The 23,895-nt window shown below is 43.5% G+C and overlaps 1 protein-coding gene across 4 annotated transcripts in view; it reads left to right on the top strand.

Moving 5' to 3' along the window:
* ctdspla (CTD (carboxy-terminal domain, RNA polymerase II, polypeptide A) small phosphatase-like a) overlaps window positions 1-23,895 on the top strand; it is a 277,323-nt gene that overhangs the window by 181,315 nt on the left and 72,113 nt on the right. Inside the window, exon 3 of one of the 4 annotated variants that reach the window (XM_072254206.1) lies at window positions 22,345-22,377. The exons of the other annotated variants lie outside the window; for them this stretch is intronic. Coding sequence (XP_072110307.1) covers window positions 22,345-22,377 — 33 coding nt within the window. The remainder of the gene's footprint in view (window positions 1-22,344; window positions 22,378-23,895) is intronic. 4 annotated transcript variants of the gene reach the window in all.

The raw sequence follows: 23,895 nt of genomic DNA, 5'->3' as shown, positions 1-23,895 counted from the left end.
TCAGCATGGTTTCTGTAAAGGGAAATCTTCTCTGACAAATCTGTTAAGAGTTCTTCAAGGAAGTAACAAGCAGGGTGGACCAAGGAGAGGTAGTAGATGTCATTTACTTGGATTTTCAGAAGGTGTTTGACAAGGTGCCACACATAAGGCTACTTAACAAGATAAAATCGTGTGGCATTACAGTAAAGATACTGGCATGGATAGCAGAATGTCTGATAGACAGGAGGCAGTGAATGGGAATAAAAGAGACCTTTTCTGGTTGGCAGCTGGTGACTAGTGGTGTTCCTCAGAGATCAGTATTGAGACGGCTACTTTTCACATTGTTTGTCAGTTGTTTGGATAATGGAATTGATGGCTTTGGACAGTTTGCAGATGATACGAAGATAGGTGGAGGGGTAGGTTGTGCTGAGAAAGCAATGCAGTTGCAGCAGGATTTAGACAAACTGGAAGAATGGGCAAAAAAGTGGCAGATGGAATACAGTGTTGGGAAATGTATGATAATGTGTTTTGGTAAAGAGAACAATAGTGCGGAGGATTATCTAAATGGAGAAAAGGTTCAAACATCAGGGGTACAGAGGGACTTAGGAGTTTTCATGCAAGACTCCCAGAAGGTTAATTTACAGGTTGAGTCTGTGGTGAAGGAGGCAAATGCAATGTTGGCATTTATTTCAAGGGAAATAGAATATAAATGCAAGGAGATAATGCTGATCCTTTATAAGACACTTGTCAGGCGCACTTGGAGTATTCTCAACAGACTTCGGCCCCATATCTCAGAAAGGGTGTGTTGTCATTGGAGAGAGTCCAGAGGAGGTTCACGAGGATGATTCTGGAATGAAGGGGTTAACATATGAGGAATGTTTGACAGCTTTGTGCCTGTACCCACTGGAATTTAGAGAAATGTGTGGGGATCTTATTGAAACCTACCGAATGTTGAAAGAATTAGATAGGGTGGATGTGGAGAGGATGTTACCTATGGTGGTGGTATGCAGAACAAGAGGGCATGGCCTCAAAATTGAAGGGTGACCTTTTAGAACAGAGGTAAGGAGGATTTTTTTTTAGCCAGAATGGTTTGTAACAGACTGGTGGAGGCCAAATTCGTGTGTATACTTAACGTGGAAGTTGATTGTTTCCTCATCGGTCAGGGCATCAAAGGATATGGTGAGGAGGCAGATGTATGGGGTTGAGTGGGATCTGGGATCAGCCATGACGGAATGATGAGGCAGACTTGATGGGCTGAATGGTCTCATTCTGCTCCTATGTCTTATGGTCTTGCTGCACTTCAATGGGTAGGTAGTCGTCTTGGGGTAGCTTAAAACTAACATGTCACCACTGTTATGTTTTCTAACACCCTCTGTTAATATTAATTAATATAAATTAATTGGAAGAACAAGGGAGTTCGGAACGTGAGTCTTAGTTCATTTTATTTTAGTGAGGCGAGCACGTATTATGTGCTGGCGTGATGCAACCAATTTGCGTGCTGTTACAGATAATCCATAATGCGTTATTTAAACAATCACGAATGCTTAATCAAAATTAATCAAGAATTACTGAAATATTAAGTATCAACACAAATTATGTATCTAACTGAAATATGGAATAAATTAGAGCAGTATTGATACTACTACAATACTATAGAATTATGTACTAGTTCCTAGTAGTTATCGATGGAGGAATTCATTCAGTGTATGTTGTCATGTTCTTTTGATTGTAAATGAAAAATTTCCGCACAGACACCTAGTATAGACCAGGGGTCCCCAACCTTTTTTGCACCGTGGACTGGTTTAATATTGAAAATATTCTTGCGGACTGGCCGACTGGGGCAGGGAGGTGTTCAAATAGGGTTAAACTCACCTCAACATGTCTTTTACAGTTAGGGTTGCCAACTTTCTCACTCCCAAATAAGGGACAAAAGTAGCAGTCAAGTCCCAGGACACTGTACCTCAGGAAAGACCACCATGACCATGAAGCCTTGCACGGACACCTGTGTGCGCATGCGTGTCGATTTTTTTTTTCCCCACAAATTGGTTTTGCCTTTATCTTCCCGACTATACATACATTATTTCTACTTTATATAGGTTGTGTATTTATCATATCATTCCTGCTTTTACTATATGTTAGTGTCATTTATTTTTGGTTTTATGTGTTATTTGGTATGATTTGTTAGGTTATTTTTTGGGTCTGGGAACGCTCAAAAATTTTTCCCATGTAAACTAATGGTAATTGCTTCTTCGCTTCACGCCATTTTGGCACAAAAGGGTTCATAGGAATGCTCTACTTTAGTGGGGGAAATACAGGATAAGGGCTGTCCCGTATGGGACAAACCAATTTAGCCCAATATACTGGATGTCCCGGCTAATATGGAACAGTTGGCAACCCTATATTCAAGTTCAACAGTGCGTGGCGGGAAATGAGGAAAGGTGCAGCTGACTCATATTGTTTCCTCACGGCCCGGTAGCGCATGCTTTGCGGCCCGGTGGTTGGGGACCGCTAGTATAGACAATAGACGGCCTTCATACAATTTTCAGCTTTTTCATTCCCCAAATCTTCATTTTCATTATAACATTCAAGATGATTGTTGATGCCTTTAAATTCTTTGTAGGTAGGTCCTAACTTGAAATAGTAAAATCATTTCATTTTCACTCCTGGCAGTTTCTGGCATCTGCACTCCTCAATGCTTGGAACTGCAGTGAGCAAAACAATTGTGAATTGTCATACCGCTTGTTACTAATTATTGGTGACCAAAAAACACTGCTTTTTGAACACTGGTACACACAACTGATTCTTATCTTATAAACTGTTCGCTCTAGGCACGGTGTAATGTCAACAGCCACGCAGAACTGTTGGCAACAGTCCTGTGCCTCAGTCAAGCAGTATAGCCTCCCATATAAGTGAAGGGAATCCCGGCTATTTTCTCAATTTGTTTTCGTTCTTTCAGGGTTGGCCTAAATAAGTGGCTGCCCCGATTAACCAATGGCCCAATCAACCGAAATTCACTGTATTTTAGCGTGTAGTCATTCGCCATTCTTACCACACACACCCTGGTTTGCAGTTTTGTGTGTATTATCACCATCTAATTGACAGGTTGGCATGAGTCCATTACTACTGTCATTCTTCTGGTGAGAAATTGTAAGATTTGTTTTACTAGTTGATGGAACCAACACTTAGACAACTGAACTTGTCAGCATTGCTTGGGAGAGTAAGTGTAGTAATTGCTGCATTCCCAATTGATTCATAAGACTGGAGGCCAAGTTAAAGTGTTTGAGGTAACCACAGCAATGATTTAGGAAAAAGGGCAGATTACTCGTTGTATAGACACACCGTTTGTGTATCAAATTGGCAATGAGTAATCCTTTTATCTTCCAACGTTGAGCTTTAGGTAATGGATCTGCTAATAGACAGGTGATAACTGGTGTGGCACAGGGAGGAGGATGTATAGGATTTGACTGGTGTAACAATCTAGTTTTAAAGATTTTGCATTCTTTTAATAAAAGATGCCTGTTGAACTGGCATCTATGGGTTAACTGACGTCATTACAGAGGAGAAAACTGCCTCCTCAATCCATATAAAAACGCTTCAGTTTATTGATTTAGAATGAGGGAAAACTGCAGATTATAGTCTTGAAAAATGAATTAAAACATCACAAGTTATTCCATCAGTAACCCATTGAGTAAACTGATTTCAAGCACAAAATGGTTCATCACTGCAATCAATTTAGTTTAACTAAAAAGATTTCTGGGCAGCCATTTCTGCGCAATATTATCAAAGCTGAAATGTAATTTTTGAAGAAGTCAGCAAAGTGAAGATCCATAGATGTTATTGATATGAATTTTGTTAAAGGGATTTTTCCTGAAGAGATTGAAGCCCGTGGAATTGATGGTAAATTTTCAGTCTGTCAAGAAAATTGGCTGAGTAACAGCCGGCAGAGCGAATGGTGATGTGGGCAGGTGATGAAATTATCTGGACGTGTTTAGGGGTGTCACTCAGTGATCTTCGTTTAAGTTGCTTTTTTATACCGAGATTGGTGGGTACCTGGAACGAGGTAGTAGTGAAAGCAGATAAAATGGTGGTCTTTAACAGCCCGTTAGATAGACTATGTGGAGAATAGAGGGATATGGATCATGTGTAGCAGGAGGGATTTTGTTTAATTTAGCGTTGTGTTCTGCACTGTTATACTGGGCTGAAGGGCTGTTCCTCTGCTGAACTCTATATTCTGTATTTGCAATTGCTACTGAATCTCATTTCTCTTGCCAGGCTATGCTTCAGTATTCTTAAATAGATCTCAGAATACTTTGTTTGGAAGGGATTGCTTGAAAAAAGTGACATTATGCAGATTTATATTTTTATGTTTTTATTTTATGCACATTTATGTTGTTAGTGTTGAACAGTTAGCATTCCCCACATGTATTATAGATATACTCAATTCTGTAAGAAGAAGGATGTGGTTAAACTGGAAAGAACGCAGAAGGATTTTCGAGGATGTTGCCAGGACGAGAGGGGACCTCTGTTATGTGAAAAGGTTAGCTAGACTCTGTCTTTATTCCTTGGAATCACAGAGAATGAGGAGCAACCTTATAGAAGTGATTAAAATTCTGAGGGTCTTGTATAAGTTGTACGGTAACAGTCTTTTCCCCAGGGTAGAGGAGGCTAAACCCAGGGTGAGTATATGGAGGAAGTGGTTGCAATGGTATCACTTATGCAGCATTTGGATAGGTATGGACATGGATGGGAGGAATCTAGAGGGATATGGGCTGAGCAGTGGAAATTGGGACTAGTTGGGTGGGCCCCCTGGTTTTGCTGAAGGGCCTGTTTCCATGCTGTATTACTCTGATTCTTTATCTAGATTCCAAATAACTAAAAACATAAAAGTCATTGTAGTTGTTACCCATGTTTATTGATGTACCAAATTTGAACTGAAATGAGTAAGTACTAGTTTAATTTTTATTCAACCATATGTGGATACAGCCAAATCAAGCAGCGTTCCTCTGGGGCCATTGTACAAATCACAGTGCTAACAGTCATGCACAGCACAAGATAGATACTTCATGATCCCAGAGGAAATTACAGTGTCACAGTAGCATTATATGTGCACAGATATAAATATTAGAAGAGAAGTAGAAAGAATTAAAAGTTACCTCAAAGTCTATCAAGAGGGGGTTATCACTTACCCTGCTATAAGTTGAGTTGTTGTAAAGCCTAATGGCTGAGAGTAAGAATGGAGCTCTGGAGTAGCACTGTTGTCTTAGTCTATTACTAAAAGTGCTTCTCTGTTCAGCCAAGGTGGCATGCGGAGGATGAGTAACATTGTCCAGAATTGCCAGGATTTTCAGTAGCCTCCGGTGTGTCCAGTTTGACTCTTATAACAGAGCCACCTCTTTAATCAGTTTATTGAACCTGTGTTGATGCCATTGCCCCAGCATACCACCACAGAGAAGATTGTCCTGGTGACAACAGACTGGTAGGACATGTGAAGGAGAGGCCTGTATAATCCAAAGGACCATAGTCTCTTCAGGAAGTAGAGGCAACTCTGGCTCTTCTTGTACACAGCCTCTGTGTTGGTGCTCATATGGTACAGAAAGTTATGATAGCAGTTAGAGGGATAATAAATCAGCTATGATGGAATGGCGGACCAGTCTCAATGGGTCATATGGCCCAATTCTGCTCCTATGTATTATGGTTTTATTACTTGATTAAACCAACTCAGTAGAGAGTAGGAGTTTTAGAGGGGAACTCTTAGGAACATGTTTCAAGCTCTTTAGAGAAATAAAACACAATTAACCTTTTAGACAATAGGTGCAGAAGTAGACCATTCGGCCCTTCGATGTACTCGTCCCTGCACTTTATAATTATGGAGCCTTAAGTGATTTAAGAGAGAGAGTTTGTGGCATTGACTGTGGTAACTCCTACCCTACCCATCTTAAAAGTCCATTTGCACAGAGCTCTGGAAAGGGAGAGAGATAGCTCTTGGATAATATCAGCGTGATGTAATGGAACTGTGACCTCAAAGGCATCTCCTAGTTAATCATTCTGTCTAGGCTCTGGATGTTGAGATTGAGGAGGAGGGTGAAAAAGAGTGAGAAATGTAAAGGTATAATCTGTCAGTGAAGCAGTAAACATGAGTGCTTGATAGCTCTGGGCTTGTACTTGTTGGAGTTTAGAAGAATGAGGGGGGAATTTAATTGCAATCTATTGAATATTGAAAGGCCTAGATAGAGTGGATGCAAAGAGGATGTTTCCAATAGTGGAAGAGACCAGAGGGCACAGCTTCAAAGTACAAAGCTGTCACAGATGAAGAGGTATTTCTTTAGCCAGAGGGTGGTGAATCTGTGGAAATCATTGCCATGGACAGCTGTGGAGGCCATCGTTGGGTATATTTTAAACAGAAATTGATAGGTTCTTGATTAGTAGAGTGTCAAAGGTTACAGCGAGAAGGCAGGCGAATGGGGTTGAGAGAGAAAGTAAATCAACTGTGATCGATGGCCTCACGAGGACCACTATCGTGCTGTGATTTAGAGACTTGTGTGCCTTTATGATCTGGAGAGCTATGCTGGCTGGAGTCAGGGCCTTGTACTTAGGCTTTTGGTGCAGTCAAACAAAATTTTTACAGAAACGGCAATAAAGAATCCTTCTATATCTGTGTGTGATAGTATTCCCGAGTCTTCACTTGGGACTTGAATGTCTGCCAAGGACAAGACAGAGATGGACCCTTCATTGCTGCCCTCAATACCAGTGGCATAATGGGCAGTTAGTAAGATCGATGGGCTGAATGACCTTGTTCTCCTATGTCTAATGGTGCATTGTTCCTTCAAATTTGTGCTTGGAGTTGGTTTCACACTTCAAAGAGTTGATCTGAATTTTTACAGCTTTGCAAGGTGATACACTTATGTTGATAATGTCTGCCTTGTAGTTTCAGTGGAGGACAGTGCATGGAGTTTCATAACTCTTCATGTGCAGAGATTGGCTTGGTAGTGTGAGAAGATAGCTTGACTTTCATTTAGTTGCTAACAGTTGGTGTTTATTTTTTTAGGTCTTGTTCACTTTACACCTTTTTGACTAACTCTGAGATTGCCAACCCAGTTTGATCAATGTGTGCTGGTTCATTTGCCTTTGAATATGTCTAGAGGGACTTGACTGTTCAGCAGTTGTCAACAAAATTGATCTGCCTGGTAGTTTTCTTTTCCGGCTAATTAAAAACCATTAGTCTCTTTGTCCTCTTCCAAACTTCCTTTCGCAGTTTTTGAAATCATGACACTACCCTGGGGCATGTTCAGTAAGTTCTGTCAACTCTCCAAGTGGCTGCTCTTGCATCAGGCACAAAATGCTGGAGGAACTTCAGCAGGCCAGGCAGCATCTATGGAAAAGAGTACAGTTGATGTTTCGGGCTGAGACCCTTCATCAGGACTGGAGGGAAAAAAGATGAAGAGTGAGAGTTAGAAGGTGGGTGGAAGGGTGGGGAGGAAGAAACGCAAGGTGAAAGGGGAAACCGGGAAGGGGGGGGTTTGAAATAAAGAGCTGAGAAGTTGATTAGTGATGGAGATGCAGGGCTGCAGAAAGGGGAATCTGAATAGGAGAGGAACAAAGGCCACAGAAGAAAGAAAAGGGGCACCAGAGGGAGGTGATGGGTAGGTAAGGGGGAGATGAGCTGAGAAAGGGAAAACAGAATGGTGACTTTGGGGCATTACCAGAAGTTTGAGAAATCGCTGAGGTGTGGGCGAAGGGGGACAAAGGTGAGGCTCTTACTGAGGACAGAGCGTTCTGCCTCAGACAGTTGAAAGTTGGAGGGGATGGTGAAGACCCGGCACGGATGAGAGCTGGGATCAGAGGGGGGAGAGGGGAGGGGGGAGGCTGGGGGTGTCAGTGGAGAGGGGAGGGTTGGGGTGAGAAGAAGATGGAGCCTCTGAGGGCCCAGGAGCTGATGGTGGGATCCGAGGGAGACGGGATTGCAGAGTATTGGTGGGGGAAGGGGAGACCGGAGTCACAATAGCAGCACATAAAGACCCGGCCTGGAGTTCAAGGCTGGAGTCGCCGTTGGTGGTTGCACAATTGCTTTGAAGGTGTCCACGGTTGTCGCTGAAGTCCGGGTTTTGAATGTGCCCTGAGGTGTTGGAGCCGCCGAGATCAGTGGCAGAGGCTGCAATCTGAAGTTCATGCCTGCTAGTGTCCGGGCCAACAGGCTCTGGGGTCTGCAGATGTAGGATCTTGCAATCTTTGCCTAAGCACATCTTTCCCTCTCCCCGCTCCCCCCCCCCCCCCCCACTTTCTGCAGGGATCGCTCCCTACACAACTCCCTTGTCCATTTGTCCCCCCCATCCCTCCACACCGATCTCCCTCCTGGCACTTATCCTTGTAAGCGGAACAAGTGCTACACATGCCCTTACAATTCCTCCCTTACCACCATTCAGGCCCCCAGACAGTCCTTCCAGGTGAGGCGACACTTCACCTATGAGTCGGCTGGGGTGATATACTGCGTCCGGTGCTCCTGATGTGGCCTTTTATATATTGGCGAGACCCGACGCAGTCTGGGAGACTACTTTGCTGAACACCTACGCTCTGTCCGCCAGAGAAAGCAGGATCTCCGAGTGGCCACACATTTTAATTCCACATCACATTCCCATTCTGACATGTCTATCCACGGCCTCCTCTACTGTAAAGATGAAGCCACACTCAGGTTGGAGGAACAACACCTTATATTCCGTCTGGGTAGCCTCCAACCTGATGGCATGAACATTGACTTGTCTAACTTCCACTAATGCCCCACCTTGCCCTCGTACCCCATCAGTTATTTATATACACACATTCTTTCTCTCACTCTCCTTTTTCTCCCTCTGTCCCTCTGACTATACCCCTTGCCCATCCTGTGGGTTTTTCCCCCCCCTCCCCCTTTTCCTTCTCCCTGGGCCTCCTGTCCCATGATCCTCTCATATCCCTTTTGCCAATCACCTGTCCAGCTCTTGGCTCCATCCCTTCCCCTCCTGTCTTCTTCTATCATTTTGGATCTCCCCCTCCCCCTCCCATTTTCAGATCTCTTACTAGTTCTTCCTTCAGTTAGTCCTGACGAAGGGTCTCGGCCCAAAACATCGACTGTACCTCTTCCTAGAGATGCTGCCTGGCCTGCTGCGTTCACCAGCAACTTTGATGTGTGTTGTTGTCAGGTGAAGTGTCACCTCACCTGGAAGGACTGTTTGGGGCCCTGAATGTTGGTGAGGGAGGAGGCGCAAAAACAGGTGTAGCACTTGTTACGCTTGCAAGGAGGAGTGCCTGGATCAGTGGGGAGGGATGAATGTTCAAGGGAGTCGCGTAGGGAATAATCCCTGCAGAAAGCAGGAAGTTGGAGGGGTGGGGAAGGGAAAAATGTGCTTGGTGGTGGGATCCCGCTGTAGATGGCGGAGGTTATGGAGAATTATGTACTGGACGTGGAGGCTGGTGGGGTGTTGGGGAACCCTATCCCTAGTGGGAGGATGGGGTGCGGTCGAGGGCAGTGTTGCAGTTGGAGGAACAACACCTTGTATTTCATTTGGGTAGCTTCCAACCTGATGGTATGAACATCGATTTCTTAAACTTCCAGTAATTAGCCCCCCCCTTACCATTCCACATTCCCTTTCCCCTCTCTCACCTTATCTCCTTACCTGCCCATCACCTCCCTTTGGTGCTGCTCCCCCTTTTCTTTCTTCCTTGACCGCTTTTCCATTCCTATCAGATTTCCTCTTCAGCTCTGTCTCTCTTTCACTGATCAACTTCCCATCTCTTTACTCTCACCTCCCCCCCCGCCCCCCCCAATCCCGGTTTCACCTATCACCTGTGTTTGTTCCTCCCCTCCCCCACCTTCTTACTCTGATTCCTTGTCTTTTTCTCCAGTCCTGATGAAGGATCTTGGCCCAAAATATCGACTGTACAGTATTCTTTTCCATTGACGCTGCCTGGCCTGCTGAGTTGCTCCAGCATTTTGTGTGTGTTGCTTGGATTTTCAGCATCTGCAGGTTTTCTTGTTTGCTCTTGCATCAGCCTCAATTGCAAATACTGGCAATTTTGTTCTAAATTAGTGGTCACCAATCTTTTTAAGCCCAAGATCCCCTACCTCGACCTTAGTGAAAGGCAAGATCTACCTTCTCGGCAATCGCCTCTGATCTGGGTCGACATTTACATGCCGGGTGGCACCTAATTAATTAGCTTGTTTATTTCGGCTTTTTTCTTAAAGATGTGCTGGGTGCATTCCGACTACTGCTGTACTGCTGCATTCTTCGCGGCCCGGTGGTTGGGGACCACTGCGTATCTAATTTAATTGGTCACTTTGATGCAGCACAAGCTATGCTGAAAACGCAGTTCATGGCGGGGGTGCTACACACATGCGCACTGGGCGGAAAGAATAGAACTAAAACCCCGCAACCTGGAAATAATCTCTCTTTACAAACAGCTTTGTGGCAAAAGTATTGCTATATTACCATCATCCTAATTAGTATTACTTATTTTTATAATGCTCGCGTTACAACAGTATTTGTGTATTTATTTTTGAATTTTTTCGGGATCTACTGGGAAAGTCTCAAAGATCGACTGGTGGATCACGATCGATGGGTTAGTGACCCCTATTCTAAATGGTATGACAGCTCAGCTCTAGCTGATCCTTCAGAGATCCACAAACATGTATTTTATACAAAACAGAACATAGAATTGAACGGGACAACACAGGAGTAGGGCTTATGGCCCACAATGTCAGTGTGAACCAATTAAATTAGTATTGTCATTTCTTCTGGCTACACATTGCCTGTATCCTTGGATCTCCCTCACATTCATATGCCTATCTAAATGTCTCTTAAAAGTCTGTAGTGTTTCTGCCTCTACTACCACTCCAGGCAATGCATTCCAGGCACCCACCACTCTGTATCTAAAAGAAGAACTTGCCCCTCATTATCTAGAGAGAGATCAAGAATGGGGATGCTTACTGGAAATTTGCTCCTACCAATGTAATCTGTATCACATTAATGTGTTACTCTAGCTTTAATTTTAAAAGAAAATCACTTAATTTAGGATCAAACTTTAAACGCTCCTGGTCAGTATTGCTTGGTTGCACAATTATCAACATAACCACTGGTAGAATTAAACTAAACCACACAGGCTCAAATTCTGCTAAGAAATATCTTAAGAAAATTCTTCTAGTACTCAGTGAAGCTTCTGGAAGAGTTGTAGTGTAAGTACACACATCTGGGTTGAAAATTGGTTATCAGACAGTGGAAATGAATGGATTATCTCAGGGTGACAAACTTACACAGGTAGATGGGACTAGCTGACTGGGCAATACAGTTGGCATGGATGAGATGCTTCCATGCTGTATGGGGTACTGTAGGATTTGATCCTTGGGTCTTAGGGCCATAGAGCTCTACAGCACAGAAACAAACCCTTTAACCCATCTGGGGTCATGGGTTAAGTGTGAAAGGTAAAATGTTTAAGGAAACATGAGGAATTTTGGTGGTGAAAGTGTGGAATGAGTTGCTAGCAGAAGTGGTAGATGTGGGTTCGCTTTCATCACACCCGCATCTACTGAAAGTTCATTCTGCATTCGCACCACCCCCTAAGTGAAGAAGTTCCGCCTCAGGTTCCCTTTAAATATTTCACCCTTAATGCAACTAGGCTTTTTCTACTAATGTTGGGTGAGACATATTTTTCCCAATGGCCACAGTGGGTTTCCTGGATGCTCTAGTTTCCTCCCAGAGATGGGTTATTAGGTTAGTTGGTAATTGGGAGGTGCAGGCTGGCTTGGCTGAAAGGGCCAATTACTGTGCTGTACAGTATCTCTAAATAGAAAGAGGCCAGAGTGGATTTAATGACGAGTAACAGATTTGGATCATAATGATATAGGGGCCAGAGTGGATTTAATGACGAGTAACAGATTTGGATCATAATGGTACAGGTTTCCCACGGCATCTGAAGGTAGAGCGTTCCTATGAAACGGTTCGTAAGCCGGAATGTCGTAAAGTAAAGAAGCAATTACCATTTATTTATATGGGAAAAATTTGTGAGCATTCGCAGACCCAAAAATAACCTACCAAATCATGCCAAATAACACATAAAACCTAAAATAACAGTAACATATAGTAAAAGCAGGAATGATATGATAAATACACAGCCTATATAAAGTAGAAATACTTTTCTACAATCATTGCTGCACTGTTCTCTGTAGTGAAAATCTCACGCAAGCGCTCTCGGCAGAAACATGGCGCAAGGGCCGTCGGCAAAAACACTCTCCCCAGTAATCTTTAAACTATGAAGCTGCCAAATCATACCAAATAACACACGAAAATACACAGCCGATATAAAGTAGAAATAATGTATGTACAGTGTAGTATCACTTACGGGAATCGGGAAGACATCGAGCACACTGATGATGGTGTGTTAGGCTGAGTTGTTGGAGGTTGGGGTGGTGCAGTGGCCCCCACCCTCCAGGCAGTGAATCGATACCGATCCGCGGAAAACGTAGGGGTACAGCAGTAGCCGGGAGACATCCAGCACATCTTTAAGAAAAAAGCAGAAATAAACAAGCTAGCTAATTAATTAGGTACTGCCCGGCGTGTAAATGTCGGCCCAGATCAGAGGCGACGCAATCGGCAATCGCCTCTGATCTGGGCCAACATTTACACGTTGGGCGGCACCTAATTAATTAGCTTGTTTATTTTGGCTTTTTTCTTAAAGATGTGCTGGGTGTGTCCCGGCTACCGCTGCATTCTCTGCGAATCAGTATCTGTCCGCGGCCCGGAGGTTGTGGTGGTGGGACACTGAGGTGTCGTCTGTTTCCATCAGGGCAGGCTGGTCATCTTCTTCTATGTCTGCCTGCCTCGATGTCGAAGGTCGAGGTTCGTCGTCTGCTATGGCTGATGTGGAAGGCTTGCTTGACTGCTTAGCCTCACACATTTTTCTATCATACAGTTCTTTGTAAGGACTCAAACCATCCTGCAGATATGCACTAAACCGACATACCCTTTCAAAATTAAAGTCGTACTTTATCATTGCAGCGAAAATCTCACGCAGTTGCTTCACGTTCAGTTCCTGGACGACTTCACTTTCGGTCCGTTCGCTACTGCATTCGGTTTCGATTGTTATCCTTTCCTCTTCCAATTGCATCAGCTCTTCATCTATCAGTTCTTGGTCATGGGATGCCAAACCTCTTCAACATCATCTTTGTCAACTTCCACAAGCCGAACCCACTTTGTCCTTACTTCGTACACCACGATCAAAACGGTTACAGGCACAGGCACGTGTTTAAGCAATGCCGGTGATGACGCAGTTCCGAATCCGGGGGAGAGTGGCTGCTCGGGGCATGCGCTGATTTTTTTCGTAACAGTGAGGTTTCGTAAAGCGAACATTCAAAAAGTAGGAGACACCTGTATAGGGGCCAGAGTGGATTTAATGATGAGTAACAGAGTTGGATCATAATGATATAGGGGCCAGAGTGGATTTAATGACGAGTAACAGATTGGGATATAATGATATAAGGGCCAGAGTGGATTTAATGATGAGTAACAGATTGGGATATAATGATATAGGAGCCAGAGTGGATTTAATGACGAGTAACAGATTTGGATCATAATGATATAGGAGCCAGAGTGGATTTAATGACGAGTAACAGATTTGGATCATCATGGTATAGGGGCAGAATTAGGCCATTTGGACCATCAGGTCTACTCTGCCATTCCATTATGGCTGATTTTTTTTATTCTTCTCAATTTCATTCTCCTGTCTTCTCCTCATAACATTTGATGCTCTGACTAATCAAGAACCTATCAATCTCTGCTTTAAATATACCAATGGCTTGACCTCCAGAACCTTTTTTGGCAATGAATTCCATAGATTCACCATTCTCTGGCTAAAGAAATTCCTTCTTATCTGTGTTATAAGAGACTGTGCCTCTTTTCTGAAACCGTGCCTTCTGGTCCTAGACTCCCCCACTATAGGAAACATTTTCTCTGTTCTACTCTGTATAGGCCTTTCAATATTTGACAGATTCAATTGGATTCCCCCCTCATTCTTCTAAACTCCAGTGAGTACAGGCCTAGAGCTATCAAAAGCTATTCATTCATTAACCCCTTCATTCTCAGGATCATTCTTGTGAACCTCCTCTCCAATGGCAGCACATCCTTTCTTAGATAAGAGGTCTACAACTGCCATGACATGACAATCACAATCACCATGAGTGAATGAATTTAATGTTAAACTTTGTGACTGTCACCTCTGTTTCTCAAAGTGAACTATTGACTTGAAGACATTTTTGAAAGGAATAAGGAGTGACTTGATTGGAATAAACAAAGCTGATCTAAATGGTTGACCTTACCTCGAATTCTGTTTGGTGTGATATGTATGTAGCCCATGCATCCATTAAAAGGAAGAACCTTCACTAATGGGCTACTTGGTCCTGATAAACCTTTTCCATTTACTTAACACATCAGGAAGCTGGAGGAACTCGGGGTCAGACAGCATCTGTGGAAGGAAATGGGTAATCATTGCTTCAGGATGAGTCTCTTATCAGGACTTGCGAAGGGTCTCAACCTGAAACATTGGCTGTCCATCTCTCTTCTAGATGCTGCCTGATTCTGTTGAATTCCTCCACCTCCTTTGTGTTCACTCAGGTTTCCAGCATCTGTAATCTCTTGTGTCTCCCAATAAAAGGGCTTACACTGTAAAAATCCAGAAACCTGTGAAACTTTAAAAAAAAGAGGAACAGAGAGTTAAAACGCAAATTCACTACTGCGAATCCTCTTCTAGTGATGCCTACACTGAAGAAGTTTAAATCTTCAGTTAGTCCTGACGAAGGGTCTTGGCCTGAAATGTCGACCGTACCTCTTCCTATAGATGCTGCCTGGCCTGCTGCGTTCCACCAGCATTTTGTGTGTGTTGCTTGGACAGAGAGTTGTAAGTGCAATAATAGGCAGTATAATTTTAGAACACTTGTTAGAATGATCAGTTTTTCGGGTACACTGGGTACTAATACATGAGCTTATTAAAGACATGACAGTATAATCCATGATTAGGAGGTGTTAGACTTGGCCAGTGTATCACTTTCACATTGAGACATTGTTCTTTTTTTTTACAAGCTTTGAGTGATGTTTTTCTAGGAATGAGTTCCATTCTGTTTCTTTGTTTTGTGGCTGCCTGTGAGAGTATGAGTCTTGAGTTGTATTCTGTTTACATACTTTGATAATAAATATACTTCGAAATTTGAAGTATAAGTACTTGCAGGAAAAGAGTGTTCAAATACAAGTTATGGAGCAACTTAATAGATTTTTAGAATAACACACTCAAAATGCTGGAGCAACTCAGCAGGTCAGGCACCATTAGTGGAAAGGAAGAAATAATTGATGTTTTGGACCGAGACTCTTCATCAGGATTATGTGTGTGTTGCTCTGGATTTCTAGCATCTGCTGAATCTCTTGTGTTAGTGGATTTTGCATAGTTTTGGAATGTGCTGATAAAGTCAAAACTAAATTTGATGTAGAACTGGGATACCAGTTTTATCCAAGTGAAAGTTAGCCCCATAAATGAATGTTGGGAAAGGACATGAGGAAAATGAAGCAGAGGTGGAGAGGCACCATGCACAAAATGCTGGAGGAACTCAGCAGGTCAGGTAGCATCTATGGAAATGAATAAATAGTTGATGTTTCAGGCCGGTGTTCTTCATCGGGGCTAAGGTGAAGAGATAGCATTTTTGAGTCTTGAACCTGGGACTTGTAGCATATTTTCCCATTTTTAACAGTTGGCAAGATCACGCAGAAGTCCTGTTATTGCAAAATGCCAGATTGTTTTGATGCACTCTCACTGCAGCCTGATGAAACCTTACTGATTTCAGTTTTATAGTTAACACTCAGGCAAGTGTTTGAACCCCTGCTTTGAGAAAAGGAAAGGAAATTGTGCAGAGTGTAGTCTGCTAGCTTTCTGTCAACCCGATTACCAAAGTTCAAGGTAAATGTATTATCAAATATGTATATGTCACTATGTACTACCCTGTGTGGGCATTCACAGTAGAGCAAAGAAATACAATAGAATCAGTGAAAATCGACAGATGCACATGCACACACAGACACACAAAAAGACCGGCCAACAGACCATATTCAAACAATAAATGGATAATAGCTAGATGGATAAATGAATGAATAAATAAATAGCCATTAAGTACTTAATTAATTGGTAAGTGCTGAGCAGCTGAGTTGCCGAGTCATTGAAAGTGAGTCCGCAGGTTGTGGAATCATTTCAGAGTTGAGTGAAGTTCAGGAGCCTGATGGTTGAAGGGCAATAACCAATCTCATTGGGAAAGCCTGAGGATATGGTTATATACCTCTTTCTCTCAAAGTGTGATTTAGAGCGGCAACAGCTTGTGGTATGACCTACTGATAAAATTCGGTCAAACCTAGTTACAGAAAGCTGCCACTATTGAGTAGACCAGTCCTTTTGTACTGAGCCAGTAATAGGCAAGGTTAGCTACAGGGCACTTGTTGTGTTGAGACCTAGAATTCCACACGAGTGTCACATGAGAAGGCCAGCCACTTGTTCATCTGGGGAACGGTGTTATAATAGATCCTCATTATGATGAAAGTCCAGACTGAGAACCAGAGACATTTGTAACTAATAGCCCTGTTTGAATCTTCCCTCTGAAGTCTTTGCTTTGAGTGCTGCACCTTAAGTTGTTTTGTCAGGTCTGGGAAATCACAAGTGTCTGTAGTGGTGTAAAATGGCACATGTAATCCATTGAGATTTATTCCTGAAGTTATTATACAGACATTCCATCTCACTGATGGCTAAATCTTGATCTCAATCTGGCAGTTCTAGGTATTCAAGCTAGTTTGTCTCCTTTTGAAACGTAGAACAGTACAGCACAGTACAGGCCCTTCGGCCCATAATGTGCTGACCTTTTAACCTACTCTTAAGATCAATCTAACCCTTCACTCCTGCACAGCCCTCCATATTTCTATCATTCATGTGCCTATCTGAGTCTCTTAAAACTACCTAATATATCTGCCTCTACCACCATCCGTGCACTTAAAAAATTTAAATAAAGATTAGCTCTATTAGTCACATCTACATTGAAACATACAGTGAAATGTGTCGTTTGCGTCAATGGCCAGCACAGATAGAGGCTGGGTTGGGGGCAGCCCACAAGTGTCATCATGTTTCCAATACCAGCATAGCATGCCTCCTCCAACTGCTGGCCCTATAAAGCATTGCGCTAACTGATACGCTACTGTGCTGCACTTAACTCTCTGTGTAACTGACATTGCTTCCCCTATACTTTCCTCCAATCCCCTTAAAATATGTCCTATTGTATTAGCCATTTCTGCCCTGGTTTAAAGGTGCTAGCTGTCCGCTCTCTATACCTCTTATCATCTTATACACATTTCTATTCCTGATGATGTGCAGTGCAGAATTTCTAAAGTGATGCCAATGTGTTAAGTTAGAATATCATATAGCACAGAAATTGGCCCTTTAGTCCATCACATCCACAAAGGCTGTACCGCATCCACGCTAATCCCATTTATCCATGTTGGTTCCATAGCCCTCTATGTCTTAATTATGAGGACAGGTTGATAAGGCTATAACTCCAGATTAGTGGCATGATAGGCTCAAGAATTTATTATGTAATTGTATGGTTGAGCTCAAATTTTGTTGGTCATGATACTCTTGACCTTTTCCAATGCCTATTAACACCTTTTCTTCTAAGGTGTCTATCAGTTAAAGCACAACTGATTTTCTAAATCATTGTATTTCACATTCACAAGTGGATTTTTAAATTTATAGTGAACACCTCAGTCGGATCAATTCTTAAATTTATTTCCGTGAAACAGGAGAGTGTGCTTGATAATGACAGCGCCACCACCCTAGACATCATCCTATTGAATCGCAAGTCTTTCCGGTGGATTTTTTTGTCAAAAGGAGCAGCCAGATTTCAAACGAGGCCTGTTGAATGCTCTGATTATTTGTATGAATATCCTTCTTATTCCATGTCTTCAGTGATGCCTGTGCCTGATTTTGTTTATTTGCATCAGCAAGCCAGTCTTTATTCATTATTCACTCTTTTTCAATTGCATTTCTATGTGGGATTCTTGTGCCCAAAATGTGATGCTTCACACTTCGTTATATTGAATTTTATTTACCAAGTTTTGTTCTGCTCCCTAATTTGGGTTCCTCAACGATTTGGTTTCACTTCAATGGCCCATCGCCAGTTATCAAATGTGCCTTAAATCGCACTTGATTTCAGGCTGTAATCAGTTAAATCAAGGCCTTGGATGTTTTCAATTCTTTCTCAGTTTTCCACAATCTGCTTTTGTGTGGAATCTTCAAGATTTAGATTCAAGTTTATTTATCACATCTGCATCAATATACAGTGAAATGCGCCTTTTGTGTTAACAACCAACACATACGAGGATGTATGGGGGCAGACCACAAGTGTTGCCACACGTTCCAGCTCCAACATAGCATGCCCACGGTGCTCAGCAGAACAATACAACACAACACAACTAGCAACAAAACCTAGGATTTAGAAGGAATGGCAGTATATTTCCAAGTCAGAATGCTGTGCAACTTCAAACTATAAACACTTGGATGATTTTCTTTGGATTTATTTCTACTTGCTCACTTAAAGATTAGCTTTATTTGTCACATATGTCAAAGCATACAGTGAAACGCTTCATTTGCATCAAGTCAAATCAAATCAGTGAGGATTGTACTGGACAACCTGCAGGTATCGCTATGCACCCAGCTTGAACATAACTTGACCTCAACTCACTAACCCTAACCCATATGTCTTTGGAATGTGGGAGGAAACCGGAGCACCCGGAGGAAATCCATGCAGTCACAGGGCAAATGTATAAACTCCTTACAGACAGTAATGGGAATTGACCCCTGATCTTAGAGCTACTGTTGTAAGGTGTTTTGTTAAACCCTATGCCACCGTGCTGTTGTATCTTGCATACCTTGTTGGACCTGTTCATTTCACCAACAGGCAATTTCTCTTTCCATGTAGCCCATACACAGCAAGTATCTGTAACTTCCACTCAGCCAAGTAATGTTGAAGAGGCTTGGCCTAAAGAGAGTGAGAAATCTACACGCTTTGAAGTCAAACTCAAAGTAATATTATTATCAAAGTGCATGTTGCCATACCCAACTCTAAGATTCATTTTCTTACAGGCACTTAGAAGAAAATAAAGAAATACAGAATTTATGAAAAACTATTAATAAAGACTGGCAAACAACCAATGTGCAAAAGATGACAGATTATGCAAATAAAAAAAATTAGATAATACTGAGGAATTGAATCGTAGAATCCTTGAAAGTTAGTTTTTAGATGGTATTATTTAGTGTTGAGGAGAGTAAAGTTATCCACACTGGTTCAGGAGCTTTTTGGTTGAAGGGTAAAACTGTTCCTGTGGGACCCAAAGCTTCTAAACCACCTGCCCAATGGTGGTAGCAGTGGAATTCACTTGCAACTCAAGCAAGAGCTGCATCCCGTGCTTCACTGAGTTGCAAAACAAGACAACATAATGTTTCTATGAATGTGAAATCTCTATAACTTACTCTTCATTATGTGGAGTTTACGACCCCAAACAGGCCATATTGCCCAGAGTTTGTGTTTGCTGTTACTTGTCTCTCAATGTTGACTTTCTCTCTCGTACTCGTTTAGCTTTCTATTAACTAGAACGTAGAATGTTGCAGCACTGTGCAGGCCGTTTGGCCCATGAGGTTGTGTTGACCTTTTAACCTACTCTAAAATCAACCTAACCCTTCTTTCTCACATAGCCCTCAATTTTTCTATCATCCCAGTGCCTTTCTCAGATTTTCTTAAATGGTCCCTAATGTATCTGCCTCTACCACTATCCCAGGTATTGTGGTCCACTCACTCACCACTCTGTTTTAAAAAAAAAAGTTTATAACTCTGGCATCCTCTTCTATACTTACCCCCAATTACCTTAAAGTTATGCCCCTGGTATTAACTGGGAGAAATCTCTGGTTATCCACTTGATCTATGCCTCTTATCATCTTGACACCTCTATCAAGTTGCGTCTCATCTTCCTTCACTCCCAAGAGAAAAACCCTAGCTTGTTCAACCTACCTTCATAAGACATGCCCTCTAAATCCAGACAGCATCTTGGTAAATCTTTGCACCCTCTGCAATGGAGATTTACTAGGAACCTATGCAATTAACCTCTGGGTAGCCTCCAACCTGATGGCATGAACGTTGATTCTCCAACTTCCGGTAATTTTTCCCCTACCCTCTCTTCCCTCTTCTTCAATTCTCCACTTCTTACCTCTTCTCTTTTCCTCACCTGCTTATCACCTCCCCAGGTGCACCTCCTTCCCTTTCTCCCATGGTCCACTCTTCTCTCCTATCAGATTCCTCTTTCTCCAGACTTTACCTTTTCCACCTTCCAGCTTCTTACTTCATCCCTCCTCTGCCACTCATCTGCTTTCATTTCTCACCTTCTAGCACGTCTTTCTTTCTTTCTCCCTCCTCTTCCCACAGTCCCCCACCTCCTTAATCTGGTTTTTCCCTGCCTTCCTTTCCAGTCCTAACAAAACATCAACTGTTTATTAATTTCCATAGATGCTACCTCTCCTGTTGAGTTCCTGCAGCATTTTGTGTGTATTGATTGATAAAAGGAAATTGGATTGATTTATCTTTCATATATGGTCCCTTGCTTTGGTTTCCTCACAAGAACAACAGAGTAGTTGTGCTGGTAAAGCTGCTGCCACATCACTCCAGTGACTGGGTTGAATCCCAACCGATAGTGCTGTCTGTGTGGAGATTTCATCCCTGTGTTCTGGCTTCGACCTTTTCACACTGACTTGTGAGTAGTAGGTTAAATAGCCACTGTGATCCGTCCTACTGTGTAGGTGGGTGATAGCATTTGATGTGAGCTCATGGGTTTAGTGTTGGTGGGTACTTGTTGTTCAGCACGGATTCACTGGGCTGAAGGGCATATTTTCACACTGTGACATACAGCGTGATCTAATGATTAAAGGTCCCCTTCTGTTGATTGCACAGTTCTGTATTGGAGTCTTTATTCTCAAATGCAAACGTGCCTGCTCCTTTAGAAATTTCAGTTATGTTAATAATTGGACCAGTACTGTGATTAAGCCACAGATCATGTGGAAGCGATCAGAATTCTGCCATCCACCGGCATCCAATAAAGTGGGCCTCTTTTGAAGTTGGTGTTAATTACCAAGTGGCATCAAGCAGACCATTGCTCAGCAAGTCTGATTGCTGCTGACCGTGGGACCTATTGTCAGTCATATACTTGGGTGGTGCACTGAAGATCTCTTTCACACATACCAAAGTTCCTGCTGGCACTGAATAACTTAAGCTGCAGGACCAGTATTGAACTGAAGGGGAGGTTACTGGTTTTCGAAAGCAGTTGTGCAGTTCAGAATCAGCAGTCTTTGTTAACTTTTAAATACCACAGGCTTGCGTCTGAGACAGACATTTCCGATTCGGTTTTGAGTTAAGGTTTAAATAACTCTGTGGGCCTTTGTAGGCAGCCTGCCTTAACTTTCGTGATTTACTGTTATTTCTTCTGTTCAATATTTTTTCAGTTATTTATCTTGGGCCCCAATCTGCTTTCTGCCCTTCATCTCATCCCCTCTCCTGTCCCTCAGCCTCCCACCACTCCCTCGTTTCTCCCCTCCCACCCATCATCCTTCCCTTGAAACCCTGTTATCACCCCTCCCTCATCCTCTCTTCATCACCCCTCGCCATCACCCCTCCCTCGATCCCCCGCCATCACCCCTCCCTCGATCCCCCGCCATCACCCCTCCCTCGATTCCCTGCCATCACCCCCTCTCCATTCCCTGCCATCACCCCTCCCTCAATATTACACCTCCCTCATTCCTCTACCCTTTAACATTCCTCTTTCTCTCCTTTTTTTTGTATCCTTCCTACCTCCCTCTGTCCCCCACTCTCCCTATTTCTCAGTGAATGCTTACATCTTTCCCGATTCAGTTTATTATGGTTTAGGTACGAAACACTTTCAATTCAATTCTTATTCAACAATGTCCAAGTTTATCTGCGTGATCCTAATTTCAGTTGAGAGTCTGGCCCAAGAGCACACGGACAGTTGAAAGCAGTCGTTTTCCTGGTGTTGAGCATTCTGTGGTCACTGTTTTCATCTCTACACCCATTGAAATTGTGCACTGGTGGTACAAAGGGCTAAGTGTCATCGTGTCTCCTTCTCCAGTGTATATATGCCAATTTCATAATGACACGTTAAACAAAGCCATCTTTGACATTGGTTAACTTTAATTTTCTTCAAAAAATATTTTCTTACTGCATATTGATTGGAATTTTTCCTTTTTTGTCTGTTTTGTTTTGTTCTCCAGTCTGACCAGGTGCAGGTCATCCCCAGTCCCGGTGTATGTATTATTTCATTTTCTGTTCTGACCATCTTGCATGCTTTCAAACTGCTTGTAGGCAGCCCATGGGGTATCTGACTCCTGGTAACCCGGTGCAGAGCTGTATGTATCCTAATTCATTTAACCGTCGCATGATCCTAAACAAACTGAGCTTCCATTGGACTGACAGCATTCAGAGATGTACCAAGATGATATTAAATGTATAGTTTGTTTCGTCTATGTTAGCTTCATGCTTCCTTTCTTAGGACTAGAAGTTTTTCCCCATCTTATGTTATTTACAGGAGCAAAGGTGGGGGCGTTGCTATGTATATATCTATTACAGTGCCAGCTGCTTGGCCAGTCATGTGCTGTCACAGTGCCCACTGTTTGACCAGTTGTGTGCTGTCACAGTGCCCACTGTTTGACCAGTTGTGTGCTGTCACAGTGCCCACCGCTTGGCCAGTTGTGTGTTGCCGTGCCCACTGCTTGGCCAGTCATGTGCTGTCGCACTGCCCACTGCTTGGCCAGTCGTGTGCTGTCACAGTGACCACCGCTTGGCCAGTCGTGTGCTGTCACAGTGACCACCGCTTGGCCAGTCGTGTGCTGTCACAGTGACCACCGCTTGGCCAGTCGTGTGCTGTCACAGTGCCCACCGCTTGGCCAGTCGTGTGCTGTCACAGTGCCCACCGCTTGGCCAGTCGTGTGCTGTCACAGTGCCCACTGCTTGGCCAGTCGTGTGCTGTCACAGTGCCCACTGCTTGGCCAGTCGTGTGCTGTCGCAAGGCCCACTGCTTGGCCAGTCGTGTGCTGTCACAGTGCCCACTGCTTGGCCAGTCGTGTGCTGTCACAGTGCCCACTGCTTGGCCAGTCGTGTGCTGTCACAGTGCCCACCGCTTGGCCAGTCGTGTGCTGTCACAGTGCCCACTGCTTGGCCAGTCGTGTGCTGTCGCAAGGCCCACTGCTTGGCCAGTCGTGTGCTGTCACAGTGCCCACTGCTTGGCCAGTCGTGTGCTGTCACAGTGCCCACTGCTTGGCCAGTCGTGTGCTGTCGCAAGGCCCACCGCTTGGCCAGTCGTGTGCTGTCGCAAGGCCCACTGCTTGGCCAGTCGTGTGCTGTCACAGTGCTCACCGCTTGGCCAGTCGTGTGCTGTCACAGTGCCCACTGCTTGGCCAGTCGTGTGCTGTCACAGTGCCCACTGCTTGGCCAGTCGTGTGCTGTCGCAAGGCCCACTGCTTGGCCAGTCGTGTGCTGTCACAGTGCTCACCACTTGGCCAGTCGTGTGCTGTCGCACTGCTCACTGCTTGGCTAATCTCACACCGTTGTGGTGCCCGCCGCTTTGCTAGTCGTCTGCTGCTGGGGTGCTGGCCATTTGGCCAATTGCACACCTTGCCAGTCACACACTACTGCAGTGTCTGCCAATTAACCAATCAAGCCAGCCAAAAACAAAAGAATCAGATTCATGTTTGACTTGAAGCCACATAAATGCCCTCACCCTTGCTCTCTTCCTGCATCTGCTTCCTTTTATCTGCTCCTTAGTT

Source organism: Mobula birostris, chromosome 3 (genome assembly GCF_030028105.1).
Source record: "Mobula birostris isolate sMobBir1 chromosome 3, sMobBir1.hap1, whole genome shotgun sequence".
NCBI lineage: Eukaryota > Metazoa > Chordata > Chondrichthyes > Myliobatiformes > Myliobatidae > Mobula > Mobula birostris.
This window is presented reverse-complemented; position numbering and strand designations above follow the sequence as displayed.